Here is a 14,371-nt window from a genome sequence, read left to right as displayed (position 1 = left end):
CTGCTACAGAACATGTGTATTGGCTAAAGCATGGCTACAGCACAATTCTGCTACACAAGTTAATGTACTTCATTGGCACCATCAATAGTCCCTAATGGCTAGATCTGAGACATATTGGCCTCTGCCATATTTAAATCCACTAGACCTTGTAACCCCACTTACAAGTAACTCCTGATCTTTTTTCTACTACATATTTTTCTGCAAATCTGGGGATTACCCCACATTTGCATAAAAATATGCCCTGGCCCTGGATGTTTCCACTTGCTTTTTTTTAAAAAAATATTTGTATGGTGGAGCCACTCGTAAACGTCTAGATAACTGGTAGCAATACTGCCAAGGGTAGAGCTTCTGTTATAGTGTATGACAGTTTTCCGTGGCTGAATTCAAACATCATAACTAATTCTGGTTTTTTTCATGATAACGATGAGCCAAGAAGCTCTTAGGCTTATGCATTCATGAATCTCAGGTTATAGGCATGAGGCAGACTGCAGTTTCTTAAATCTACTGATACAGATGTCACAACATCTTCATTTCCAGCTCCAGGAAGGAAGAGGGAGAAGCATGAGAGCCCAAAGATTTCCTGGCTCATGTTGTCACAAGCAAATGCAATACAGCCAATAGGACTTGTTTCTAAGTAAATATACCCAAGATCAGGTTATGTGGAGATCATATCCAAGTATTCCTCAGTCATTCAACAATTGTAGTATAAGTTTGTATCACTGGTGTTGATGTGTAAAATTGTCGTCACAGATGAAAAACCAGAAACAGAGTTATCGTATGGGCTGAAACCATTTCAAACACAAATACTTTTATTTAGAACAAAAATATTACTGGCGAATATTACATAAGTGTAAAATGAGTATTCTAAAAGTTAACATCTGTCTTTCCTATACCACATAGGATTTTCCACTGGGGATGTATAGTTATGAAGTAAAATGTTGAATACAATCCTACTCATGCCCTCAGATTAACTCTGTGCTAGTAGTAGTATTTTTCTGAAGAGATTAATAGCCTTGCAGTGATCTCATAACATACATTTCGAGGGGTTTTTGGAATCCATCCTAAAAACAAAAAGGACTTTTCTGATTTAATAAAAGTCTCAGTTGCCAGAAATGTAGATGTTTCAGAAGAGCAAAGGAGTGGTCTGATATGTTTAAACTCTGCATTCTTTTCCCATGACCTTCCTTATGTGGACTTGGAGTCAGCTCCTCTTGTGTAGATTAGAAGTGAGCTTCTTCACTTTGGGACCGGGGTCTCTGTAATTAGGGAATGTTGTAATGTTTTGAAATTTAGTTTGAATTGTGCAGGGTGGGAATTGATTCTCAGGAGTGTGCTAGTAGATGAGTGTCATGGAATAGTTTAGGATTGGGTTACATTTATTTGGGGTGTGAAGATGACAGAGTTAGAATATGAAAGATTACAACACTCTGCTAAATCCATTATGGAAAGAGTTTTATATTATTCTGTACATAAGGCATGCATCTGTTTTAATTTATGGCAAAGAAAGAAGTCAAGTCATTTAAGGTCCAAGTCATTTAAAGTTCTTTATGAAATAAATTCATCTTCCAAGTTAATTGTTAGTTTTTAATGTCAAATTTGACATGGCATCTATGTTAGCCAGCATGGTGTAGTGGTTAGCGTGCTGGACTGGGAGACCCAAATTTGAATCCATACTCTGCCATGGAAGTTTGCTGGATGACTTTGGGCTTGTCAGTCCCTCTACCTAACCTAGCTTACAGGTTGTGTTGATTAAAATGAAGGTAGGGCATATGATGTTGTGAAGATGAAAATGAAGGAGGGGCATATGATATTGCAAACTGCTCTGGGTCCACTCTGGGGAGAAAAGAAGAGAAAAGAGGATGACAACTGTAGGATCCAGACCACAATTGGGGCACTGAGAATTTCAATGCAAATACAATCAGCTTTCAGGCTTACGATAATCAAATCCTCATTTATGTACAAATTGAGTCAGCTTGCTGAATTTCCTTAATTTTGTTTGAAATTAAGCTTGGACATAAACCAAAGGAACTTTGCACTTGTTCAGTAAGCACGTGCTGCAAAGTTATGGCCAGGTTGTGCCTTAGTAAATAAGCTGTATTCCCAACTTACATGCTACAGCTTGCAGTCACTTCTGCACTGCACAACTAAACCAAGAGAGCAATCCTAAGCAGGTCTACTTAGAGCGCAATCCTGAAGGGGGGGGTAGATCCACGGTGGCTGGGAGTGGTGGAGGTGCGCCACCTCCTCAGAGGCTTCCCAGCCACTCGTAGCCTAAAACAGCATTTTAAAAAATAATATAACAAAAAAGGGGGGAATGCCCCATTAAAAAAAGTGGGTCTGCACCACCAAAAAAGGGTGGCACAGGGGGCTGCACTGGTGGTGGGGACACTTGGACACCAGCATGTTTGCCCCCGCGGCAGTGTAGGTACCACTTTATTCCAGATGGCACCTATGCCAGTGTGGGGTTACGGTGACTTCAAAGGAGCTTCTGCTCCCCCCTTCTGGAATGGGCTGCCTGAATCCAATTCGAGTTTATTCAATTGAACGTAGTCCCAGGAAAGTATTTGTTTAGGATTTCACAGAAAGACACCCAAGGTAGTAAGTCTCATCTCAAAATGTGATTTTGTTGTTGTTGTTTACACAATGTGCCTTTTAACAACTAGAGTTGGTAGCTATGGTGATGGTCATGATAACAGGGTAAAAGGCAAATGTGGTAAACCAGTTATGTAATTATGCATGCACAATTATTTTGTTCTAACAATCAAACACATCCAAGCTGTTCAGGCACAGATGAACAATGTGTTAAATGTTCAACTTCAATGATCACTACTTGAAATCAATCTATGAGCTGATCTGGTGAGTGATCAAGCTCTTTGACCATGACATATATAACTTATATACAACATTGTATTGTATACAAGACATTGTACGGAGGCATTGATATGGAACTGCTTCCAATTAATTGACACTTTTTGTGACTGCTAGTATCTTAAATATTGTTTTTAAAGTACTAGAAATGACTGCTGGTGGCATTTTAATTTTCTCTGCCTGGTGGCATTTTAATTTTCCCTTTGGGATTTTGATATATATTTTCATTAACATCATTTTAATGTGAAATTAATATAATTTTTTACTTGGAATTAATATTCTCCTCCTTACACTCAATTTTCCTCATTAGTTTTATGAATGCTGGAGGAAAACTGTGTGCTTATTAATCTTGGATAATTTTTTGGTTTAAGTGGCAATTCATGTGAAGAATGTAATATATTCAGAGTCATCTATGCTCATTGTAGGTCATGTGCTTATTAAGAGCAGAAATGGTGCGCGAGGTATGCTAACTTTCTAATAAGCACATATTGACAATTATTCTCCTAAAGGTCATGCACTTTCTCTAAATTCATGAGCAATCTGTCATAATTTAGCCCAAATTGGCCAGTAGTATCATGCATCTGACTCCCTCCAGGTGGATTCAACCAGTTTTTTGAAAAAATATAAGCGTCACTTTAGACATTTTTATGAAGGGTGTCTTCATAGTGATTCACTGTGTATATGCACATGGTTCTCAATGGATGCATGCTCCTCGTGCTCAACAATAGGTAGACTTGAACATTGTTGTCTTTTCCAACTGTTATAATTCTATGTTTTTCTGATCCATTGGCTTAAATATATCTTATATGTGTATTGAGGAAATGTATTCCACATAGCTTGTACTGGCTAGTGAGATATGGTTCTTCATTACAAACATAAGATATATTTATATTGGGATGTAAATGATGACTGTGACTGTGCCAGGGAAACACGCAGGATAGTATCTATGGACTAATAGATGCATTGTAAGTTATTCACTCATGGGACTATACTATTTTTGATAATAATTTGAATTGAATTTCTTCCCCTACATTTTTAGAGGCTTGGGCAATCATCTCCGTTTTGAGAGCATGCTTGGAATTGAACATATGGGACTATGTGAAGTTGAGTCTTGCATCTGGTGGTCTGCCTTGTTGTCCATTGTTGGCTGCTCCATCAGGCAGCAGGCCTCCAAGGTTTCAAGTAGCATTCTAATATCTCCTGCTACCTCTTTTCTTCAGCTAGTGATTCAAGGTGAATGCAAAGCATGCAAAGCACTGCTCTGTCTCTCCCCTTCCATTATGAGGAGAAAATAATATTGTTATGAAGTGCACTAGTAATAGGGTTGCCAACCTCCAGGCCGCTTTGGGAATTGGACGCTATGGCATTGAAGTCCCTCCCCTCCCCAAACCCCACCCTCCTCAGGATCCACCCCAAAAATCTCCAGGTATTTCCCAACCCGGAGCTGCCAACCCTAACTAGTAAGGCACTAAAAAAAGCAGTGTTACCTCTGCAGCAAAGTGCCTTCAGTCAATAACCTCAGCCTTCAGTCAATAACCTCAGCAATAACCTCAAGCCCCAGAAAGAATTCTCTTGTTTGCATCCTGAATAACCTGGTTTACCCAGAGCATGTCAGAGCTTGGAAATTAAGCTGGATTGGCCACATAATGGAAGGGGAGACTTTAATGGGAGACCACCAAGGAAAACCAGGGTTGCTACATCAAGGAAGGCAGTGGCAAACCACCTCTGCTCATCTCATGCCTGGATCACCCCGTGGATAGGGTCACCATGAGTCAGTTGTGACTTGACAGCACATCCTTCTTCTTGCAGAATTCCAAAAGCTCTCATTTGTGCCCAAGATCCTGAGGACTACCATATTTCTGAGCACAGATTGGCTTTGCTGGTTTGGGATGACTGACTGCTTCCATCCAGAAGCAATCATTCTCATTTATCGGACAGGTTTTTCTTATAGTTCTTTGCCTTCCTTAAGTGATTTAGCCCATTTTCACAAGGTGTGTACTAGTGAGGGTTTATGATGCTGGGGTGTATCCTACCACTCCACTAAGCAAATTTTGAAGCCTTTCTCCACCCTATAGAGCCTTTCTCCAAATTAAATGACTCCTCCTGCAGGTTGGATTGGATTGATTGCTTAGTACAAATTTTCTTATGTAAATAATTCTGTTCTATGTAAACTCAAGAAATTCAGCATGCTGCACTACTTTAAAAAATCAGTGTACACCATCAGTGTGGTGTAGTGGTTAAGAGCAGTGGACTCTAATCTGGAGTTCCAGGTTTGATTCCCCACTCCTCCACATGAGCGGCGGACTCCAATCTGGTGAACCCAGTTGGTTTTCCCACTCCTACACATGAAGCCAGCTGGGTGACCTTGGGCTAGTCACAGTTCTCTTTGAGCTCTCTTGGCCTCACCTACTTCACAAGGTGTCTGTTGTGGGGAGAGGAAGGGAAGGAGATTGTAAACCAGTTTGATTCTCCTTAATAGGTAGCGAAAGTCGGCATATAAAAACCAACTCTTCTTCTTTTTCTTCTTCTTCTTCACCTCTAAAGTGATTGAGGCTACACTTTTCTTCTTTCTTTTGCTTATACCTTTTCTTACTTGTCACTTTTGACTTCCAGCAACAATGATCACCCCTAACATTCTGTGTGACAATATGCAAGTCATGTAAATTCTTGTTTCCAGCCAGGAACACTCTAGGAGCTGAACACCAGGGGTGGAATAGGTGGACTTTGCAGAGTCTTCCTGTCCAGAAGTCTTTTGTAGACTTAAATACAATGATTTTGTCACTTAAACAGGTCGGTTATTTATTTATTCAATTTCTACCCCACCCTCCCTGGCCAAAACCAGGCTCAGGGTGGGTTTTGCTATTTGTTAAGAAAAGAATTTATTTTGGGTCCTTCCTTACTTTCATAGTTACAGCAAGCGGTCCCTTTGTCTTTCCAGTGAAGTCAAAATCTGAGTTCTTTGTTTGGTTTCAGAAGGTGTTCCTAAAGTGTAGTCTGGGTTTGGGATCCGATGCAGAGTTAATAAGATAAATGTTTAATTTAGTACCATAATCATTACACTCATTTCATATACAACATACACTCATGAATCACAATAACGGGCTGCTTTTGCTTTTGAAGCCAAGTGTTATTAATTATTATTGTTGTTGTTATTATTAGTGTGTATTCTGATGTGACTGAAAGAGGCAGTTGTTCGAAAAAAGCTGGGTGGTTCTGTGAGAAACGTGTCTGTGTTTTGATAGTAACATTCCTATGAGGGGAGCATTATATTTATTGGGGAACAGTTATTCAAAACTAATGTGTCCTGTAGTGATAATATTCCATGACATGTTGTTTTGAAATGAGGTATTTTATGTAAGAGCATATAAATTAAATCATGAAGTCTTCGAGGGATTATAAAATTAGGTAGTTCTTGAAGTTAGGCCACCAAAGACTGTAATAATTGGAAAAACATTTGGATTGAAACTATTCACTATTGTTCTGTTTCTGTGCAGGATAGTCTGAAGCGTGAGTACATAAAAAAGGAAATGGAAGCAGAATGGAAGAACACAAAGGTAATAGGATAATAGGAACATTGTGAAGGACATGAAGCAGGAGAATAAGAAAAATAACATGGGTGAAAGGAAAGAACTGTTGCAGAGCAAGTTTTGCAGAGCAAATTTCAGGTTTGGGTTTTTTTGGCCCGTTTTTCCAGTAAACCCAAAATAAGCCAAATACCCATACCAGCTTATTTTGGGGTTTCCTGAAAAATGCATGCCCATTATAGTCAATTGGGATTTTTTTTACACTCCTGGGGGTGCGTTTTTGGAGGTTGAATCCCCAAATTTGCAGTGTGCTTGCAAGGGACTCTCCTTTGATGGTCACCAAAGTTTATAGGCGCATGCTGACCAGGAACTATAGCTGGAAAAAAATGCCATTTGAACATACTTTTACTAAAAGAGCTTATCAAATGGGTTGTTATGCATGGTATCTTGATTATATTATTGCTATGCACTGTATTGAGCAAGGATATTCCTTTCCTTTCCTTTCCTTTTATCCCTTAGAAGCTCTTTGATCAATTGATCTTGAGCAGCATATATCTAGGGTTGGAGGGATATAAGGACTGAAACAAATCTTGCCACTGACAATGTAGCCTTGGGGTCCCTATCACTTAGTAAAAAAGGCATTATGTGAGCAAGGATATTAACAACAGAACATTTTGGAGGTCCTTAATTCATAGCGTGCCATAAGTCAGAAGTAAGGTTGTGCAAAACAACAACAACAACTATTCGTTAAATTTCGGGTTTGGGTTTATTGGGCCTATCCCCCCCCCAGTAAACCCGGAATAAGCCAAATACCCATATAGTAAATTTCAGTATTCAGCTTATTTTCGGGTTTACCAAAAAATCCAGGCCCATTAGAGTCAATGAGTGGTTTTTTTTCAAAGCTCCTGGGGGTGTTTTTGGAGGTAGAGTCCCCAAATTTGCAGTGTGGCTGCAAAGGACTCTCCTTTGATGGTCACCAAAGTTTGGTGAACTTTGGGACTGGGGGTCCAATTTTATGGGCCCGCAAAGGGGTCGCCTCCATCCCCTAGGCATTTATGAGCTGAGCTGTCCATCAGGTTCAAATGTTCAGCATTGCTGAGGACTGGCAGAAAGAGGGGATTCCAGGCTGGTGCCTCAAAGTCTGGGGTCTGTTTTCATTTCTGGGTCATTTTGCATGATGTCCATGCAAATTAGCTTCCAAATGGAGGAAAAGGGCTTAAATGCAAGAGAAATAGGGCACAGAAAATATTTCTTTTGGTGGCAAATGACATCCTGTGCGCAATCCTTTACTGTGGTCATGAAAAATCTGATTCCAAGAGATGGGCACGGTGTGGGCAAATGATACTGGAGCCAGTCGAAGTCATGACCAAGGCAGCTCATGTTAAGGAGCTTGCTCCTTAACATGGTAAGGGAGTAAGGGAGTCTTCTTCAGAAGGGCCATGAGCAGTTCACAGAAACTAATGTTCTCCAGACTGGGTGACCCCCGTCTTTTAAAATGCAGATCAACTAATTGTCAGTTGGTCAGACAAAGTTGGCTCTGATTACACAACCCCTACCTCAAAAGGGCCCCAACTATGGGGCTCTAACAAAACCAGTAAAAAAAAAGATAGAAAAAAGGGAGAAAGCACAGAGCCATGCTTCTTCGGCTTTGGCTTTATCCCCAGGTTTTTGTATTCAGTAAACCTGAATCCCAAAATTTACTGAAATGGCTAACTTGGGGTTTATTTTCGGTTCGGGTTTATTGATATGCACAACCCTACTCCACATCCAGGGACAGTAAACCACTGGATGCCAGTGCTAGGAAGTAACATCACCTTGACCTTTATACCCTTGTTGTTGGCTCAGTAGAGGGTCTGCAGCAGGACACCTCATGTTCTTGTTTAACATGATAAATATTGGAAGTGCTGTCTGAAAGGTGAACAGTCCAGAGGTCCACGGCATTTGTAAAATAGAACCGTCTAATTTTGGCTCAAGTTTAAAAAATACCTGCTCAGTGTATCTTTCATATTAACCATAACCTGTCAAAATGTTAGTGCCCTCCAGTCTTTTATTTCAAATAATGAAAAAGCTGAACAATTTAAATCATGAAGAGCCCCCTAGGATTAAGCATTTAAGAGGCAGGATAATGGTTAATGGCCAGTATTACGTGCCAGTGCCTTGAATACTTTTTTAAAAAATCAAACTGTTTTGAGATAATGGATATAGAGTGGAAAAGTGATGGAGGAAGAAGAGGATTCTTCATTCTTGCCCAGCCTGCCACTTCAAACAACCACTCCTCAAGCAAACCCACCCCCCGCCCAGTTCAAAATGTTCATTTACTATTGAAAATATGCATTTGATAATGTGCAGTGGAAAAAGAGGGTTGGGATAATGATACAGAGCAGGGCAAATGGCAGGCTGGGTAAAAAATTAAGCAAATCAGGCCTCCAACTTCCTTATTCTATTGATTGGATAGAACATGGGAACATCCTAAGTTGCCTTTTCACTCATGGGGGGAAACTTTCTCTGTGTGGAACACTCCCCTTATGAGCAGAAGATCCATTACACTCAGTTCTTGTAGGTTATCCGGGCTGTGTGACCGTGGTCTTGGTATTTTCTTTCCTGACGTTTCGCCAGCAGCTGTGGCAGGCATCTTCAGAGGAGTAACACTGAAGGACATTCCACAGTGGGTAGCCATGTTAGTCTGTCTGCAGTAGTGGAAAAGAGCAAGAGTCCAGTAGCACCTTAAAGACTAACAAAAATATTTTCTGGCAGGGTATGAGCTTTCGTGAGCCACAGCTCATACCCTGCCAGAAAATATTTTTGTTAGTCTTTAAGGTGCTACTGGACTCTTGCTCTTTTCCACTACTGAAGGACAGTGTCTCTCAGTGTCAAAGTGTGTTGGAAGAGTAATATATATAGTCAGAAGGGGGTTGGGTTTGAGCTGAGTCATTGTCCTGCAAAAGTATCAAAGGTAATGTGCAGTGTTACTCCTCTGAAGATGCCTGCCACAGCTGCTGGCAAAACGTCAGGAAAGAAAATACCAAGACCACAGTCACATAGCCCGGATAACCTACAAGAACCAATGAACTCTGACCATGAAAGCCTTCGACAATATCCATTACACTGTTATTTTTTTTCTTCCCGATGGAGCTTTGATTAAAAAAAAACCTGAACCAGGGCTTTATTACATGCAGTGGTATGTAATGGGTATTTTGCCCATGAACACCTCTGACTTCAGACCTGAAGACTTTAACACTCTCCTTTTCTTTCTCCCAAATGCAACCAGTATTGGAATTTTGGGCTGTACCAGCTCTGTATTGGGGGCTGATGCAGCCAGTTTTTAACTACATTGAGCCAGATGGCTTAGCATTGTCATAAGCTGTTTTAAAAATTAGAATCATTGGAGAGCAATACCCTTCAAGTTTTAAAGGGGATACTCTACACACCAAGCAAGTAATATTCATGTATTTTAAAGACTTCCTAATTAGTTCTTTGTTATGAATATGCTAGATGGCTGTGCAGTAAACTAAACACATGAGATGTAAAAAATCCTCCACACCTTCTTTCTGATGTGTCCAGCTGATATACAGTGAATGCCATATGTATTTTCCACTACAGTTGGTCCTTGCCAGAATCCAGTTTATGGCACTCTTCCCACAAGCAAATAGCATCTGAGTCCAGCATCTCTATGAGCATATAAAACTTGTAGCTCATTACCCCTCATGTTGCCAAGATGATTTCATTTGTCCTCTAAAACGTTGTTTTTCATTTAGGAAAAATCAAATGCAGGCTTTCTGAAAGAGTGTGAGCCATGTATCAGTAGCAGGCAAGATTCAGCTGAAAACGTGGCAACCCACGATGCACTTATAAGCTGATCTTGTGCTTGTTTACTTTGGAGGAATTCTTTGCCTTCAAAGGGACTTGCTGCAAAAAAAAAAGGGTGAGGGGTTGCAAACCTAGAATCCAGCTTTATTTGTTAAATTTCTATGCATAATAAAGCAGTAACATTAAAAACAAACATACAAATCCGGCAGTAAGAACAATCAACCACTATAGACTTCATAAAAATAAATTTACAGGGCCAGAAATAATAAAGGATTCCAGCTAAAAAACCTAATTCAGTTAAAAGTTCGTTGAAATAACTGAATACTAATCAAATGCTGCTCTCCACTGCAGTATGAGACTGCCAGATTCCAGAGGCAGGGTTCCACCAGTCATCAAGTAGAGGGTAATGGTGGTACACCAGTCAAAGCTGAAACAAAGGCTGTGGGGTACAGCCACACCTGAGACTTCAACAGCCAAGCCCTCTGCCACCTTGGCTGAAGACCTGCTTCTTCAGTGAGAATATGACCCAGTCTAGAATAGGCAGTTCACCTGATACTTTAGGGTTGTACATTCACATATTAACTACTTAAAGCGGAGGAAAAAGAGTTAATAAAGTTATTAAAGCTAATCTGATTTTTTTTTTTTAATAGTGGCAACTGCTAATGTTCAGAACGTTTGGGATCTGGCATTATTCAGTGTCCTTTTTGTCTGGCTTAAAGTTTACAAAGATCAGAGGGGGAGAATGAGGAGCTAGGCAGCAACTCTTGCACCAGTGCTTATAGTAGTGCATGAGACAGATGGGCAGGCTTACAGCCAAACCAGACAAAATAGGAGAAATCAGGGATGAGGACCCAGGAGGGCTCCACATCTTTAAAAAGGTAAAGGTGCAAGAACCTGGTCATTACTGGCCCATGGAGTGATGTCACATCACGATGTTTACTAGGCAGACTGTTTATGGTGTGATTTGCCATCGACTTCCCCACTTTACCCCCAGCAAGCTGGGTACTCATTTTACCGACCTCAGAAGGATGGGCGGCTGAGTCGACCTTGAGCTGGCTACCTGAAACCAACTTCTATCGGGATCAAACTCAGGTCATGAGCAGAGCTTTTGACTGTAGTACTGCAGGTTACCACTCTGCACCATGGGGTTTTCTTTAAATGCAATGTGGGGCAGTGACCCTTTCTCATGCCATTTCCTTGATAATTTTTTTTTTTGCCCACATAGAAGAAGAAAAGTTGGTTTTTATACCAATGGATTTTCTCTAACAAAAGGAGTCTCAAACTGGCATACAATCACCTTCCCTTCCTCTCCCCACAACAGATACTTTGTGAGGTAGGTGGGGCTGAAAGAGTTCTGAGAGAACTATGACTAGCCCAAGGTCACCCAGCAGGCTTCCTGTGTAGGAATAGGGAAACCAGACCAGTTCATCAGATTAGATAAGAGTCCGCCGCTCACATGGAGGAGTGGGGAATCAAACCCGGTTCTCCAGATTAGAGTCCACCACTCTTAACCACTACACCACGCTGACTCTAATAGCAGTTAATAGCCCTGGGAGAGAAATAAGGCAGGCAATTTTTTAGTTAGTTCAACTAAGAGCCAAACAAGACATCAAGAGGAAAATGTTAGTGTATCCACCTGAGACGAAGCTTGTGTAAGAAAGCATTCATATGCACTCCCTGGTATCAGCCTGGCGTGCAGAATAATGGAGTCACAGGAGGGGCAGTATTTTGTTCTTCCACTCCACTTCTGTTTAAAATAGCCCTCCCCACTTTGAGATCTTTTGAGTAAGCATCACATTCCCTGAGAATTTTTATCTCAATTGGATGGGAAAGGGGGAGTTTCAGATGGACAGCATGTTTGCCATTGAAACCAATACCAAGATTTACAGAAATAAAATGAATGGCTTTAATAACCAGTTTCACAACATTAATTTACATTTTAAAAATGGGCCAGACAGTTATGCACATTCTTAATCCAAAACATTCACCTTTGTTTTATCCAGACCTGCACCACCCCACAAGATAGCTTTCATGGGAAAAAACTGGAGTTTTGCAGGGCCATAACTAGGGGAGGGCGAGGAGGGCAGCTGCCACCCCATGGCAATCAGAGAGGGCAGCAGAACTGCCTCTTCTACCTGGCCTGCTTCTCCTGTAGGAGAGGCAGTTCTGCCGCCCTATCTGCATGCCATAGGGCTGCTCTCCTCTCCCCCCCATCTATGACCCTGGTTTTCAGCACCACTTTCATAAACCTACTGTAGAGCTAGCAGCATCTACGGGGACCACCCTCTTCTCCTCAGAAGCCTGGAAGGGTCGAGCCAAGGGAGCCTCCTTGGCCTCAGTCCATTATGAGGGAGAGTCTGAGTCACCCTCTCCCTCAGAAGAAGCCAGGATCACTCTGCTGTTGTTTGCCAGTAATAGGACCTCTGACCATGCTCCTCCCTGGCCTTCGCTCTACTGGCCTTTTATAGGCCTGGCTCCTGGCCCCTTCCCTCTAGCCCCGCCTCCCGAGATCTTATTAAAGCCAAAGCAGCATTCCCCCACCCCTGTGCATCCGTCCGTGTTCTCTGAACGGCGCAGGTGCGACTGCGCCCAGGGCGGGCCCTCCCGCCTCTCAGCTGGGCGGCGGGGCTACTGCTGGGTGACCGCAGAGCGCCGCCGGGTCCTTGCTGCTGTCCTGCCCGTTCCTTGCCTCACCCCTCGTGGGCACGGCTTGCCAGCTCTCCTCCTCCTCTGTCCATTGGGTGTTCTTCCGCCCCACCAGGTCTGTCTCCTGGTCCCGTCTGCGCCGCGATGCCTGCGGACAGAGCAAGCTTCCCTGGTAAGGGGGCGTCTGCTCTTTGTTTCCGTCGCCCGGGCATCATCTTCCCTGGCCCCGGGGAGGGAGTGGGGATAATTGGCGGCCAGGAGAGTCCCGGGCAGCCCGGGCTGGGGACTGTTTCAGGACACCTACCTTATTCAGTCTTTGAAACTAGCATTTGAAATATCAGCTATTCTTTAATGGATTTCTCGTCATGGGAAACTGGGAAATACTCCTTTAGGGGAAAAAGTTAAATAATTTCAGTCAGCTGCAGTCCATCTTTAAAACAGTGTGAATCAATAAATGTAGAAAATGAGCTTCTGGTTCTTTGCTTGCTGAAATGAATGAGGCGATTGGATCTCCTGTGTTTGGCCTGCATTTTAAGTACTGAATTTTTACTACAGTTTGAATATCAATTTATCGCTATGTTGATTTTAATATTTAATGTTTAATTTTCTCTGTGTTATTAGGACATGGCTGTGAACGAGGTAATATTTCACTGTGGAATCAGCCCTGGAGTTGGAAAATGGATCCATGAGCACGTTCGTTTTGAGAAGGGTGAGAAAGAACATGGAGAAAGTCATCATATTGCTACTTATAAAAAACTCATGTAGAACACAACGGAGACTTCAGTCAACAGAGACTTCAGTCAAGACAACATCTTTGGCTTCCTTTTCTTCTGTTGTTCTGGCAGCTTTTTAGCATTGTTTTCTTCCCCTGCTTAATTCTTTCAATAGCCCAGCATGTTGCCGTTATTCATGTTTTCTTGGTCTCCTTTCCTTTGTCCAACTTTTCTTTCTTCCTGCCTTATAATCTATCTAATGCTTATTTTAATTGAAAAAAAGCAATTGCAAACATTAATGCAATACACTCACCATCTTTTAGTTACCTTGAAAATAGTTTCGCCAAGTTCTGGGGTACTTCAAGGAGATTTCTGGAGCATAAACAAGCCGCATGGAATTATTTATTTAAAATAATTTCCACATGATCAGGGACTCCAAGGCAGCAAACATTAAAACAATTAAAAATAAAATTTAAAATTATAAAATTATTCGATAAAAAAACATAAACATATGGCACCAGAACCAGGGAGGAGGCTAATAAATGTTACTGGGGGTATGCCAAATGAAACAAAAAGGTGTATGTACAATTTTATTCAGTACATGACCAGCAGGATTACAAAAAGTCTAATACACAGTTGTATCTAACCCGCCATCCAAAAACAATGGATGGGATACAACACCCCACAATAAAATTTGAAGCTGACTAAAAATATAAAATACATATAAAGCCCAGCAAATCGCCTAAATAAAGTTATCTTTACTAGGTAGCCCCTTATTTAATCACCACTTTATCTTTGCGAATTTTAAGGGCT

General features: G+C 41.5%; 1 protein-coding gene across 1 annotated transcript in view; it reads left to right on the top strand.

The window, feature by feature from the left end:
• Positions 1–13,610, top strand: part of CNBD1 (cyclic nucleotide binding domain containing 1) — a 198,052-nt gene extending 184,442 nt beyond the window's left edge. Inside the window, exons 11-12 of the mRNA XM_056854894.1 lie at positions 6,363–6,422; positions 13,467–13,610. Of these exons, the coding sequence (XP_056710872.1) occupies positions 6,363–6,422; positions 13,467–13,610 (204 nt within the window). The remainder of the gene's footprint in view (positions 1–6,362; positions 6,423–13,466) is intronic.
• The last annotated feature ends 761 nt before the right edge of the window (positions 13,611–14,371 follow it).

Source organism: Euleptes europaea, chromosome 8 (assembly GCF_029931775.1).
Source record: "Euleptes europaea isolate rEulEur1 chromosome 8, rEulEur1.hap1, whole genome shotgun sequence".
In the NCBI taxonomy this organism is placed as follows: Eukaryota; Metazoa; Chordata; class Lepidosauria; order Squamata; family Sphaerodactylidae; genus Euleptes; species Euleptes europaea.
This window is presented reverse-complemented; position numbering and strand designations above follow the sequence as displayed.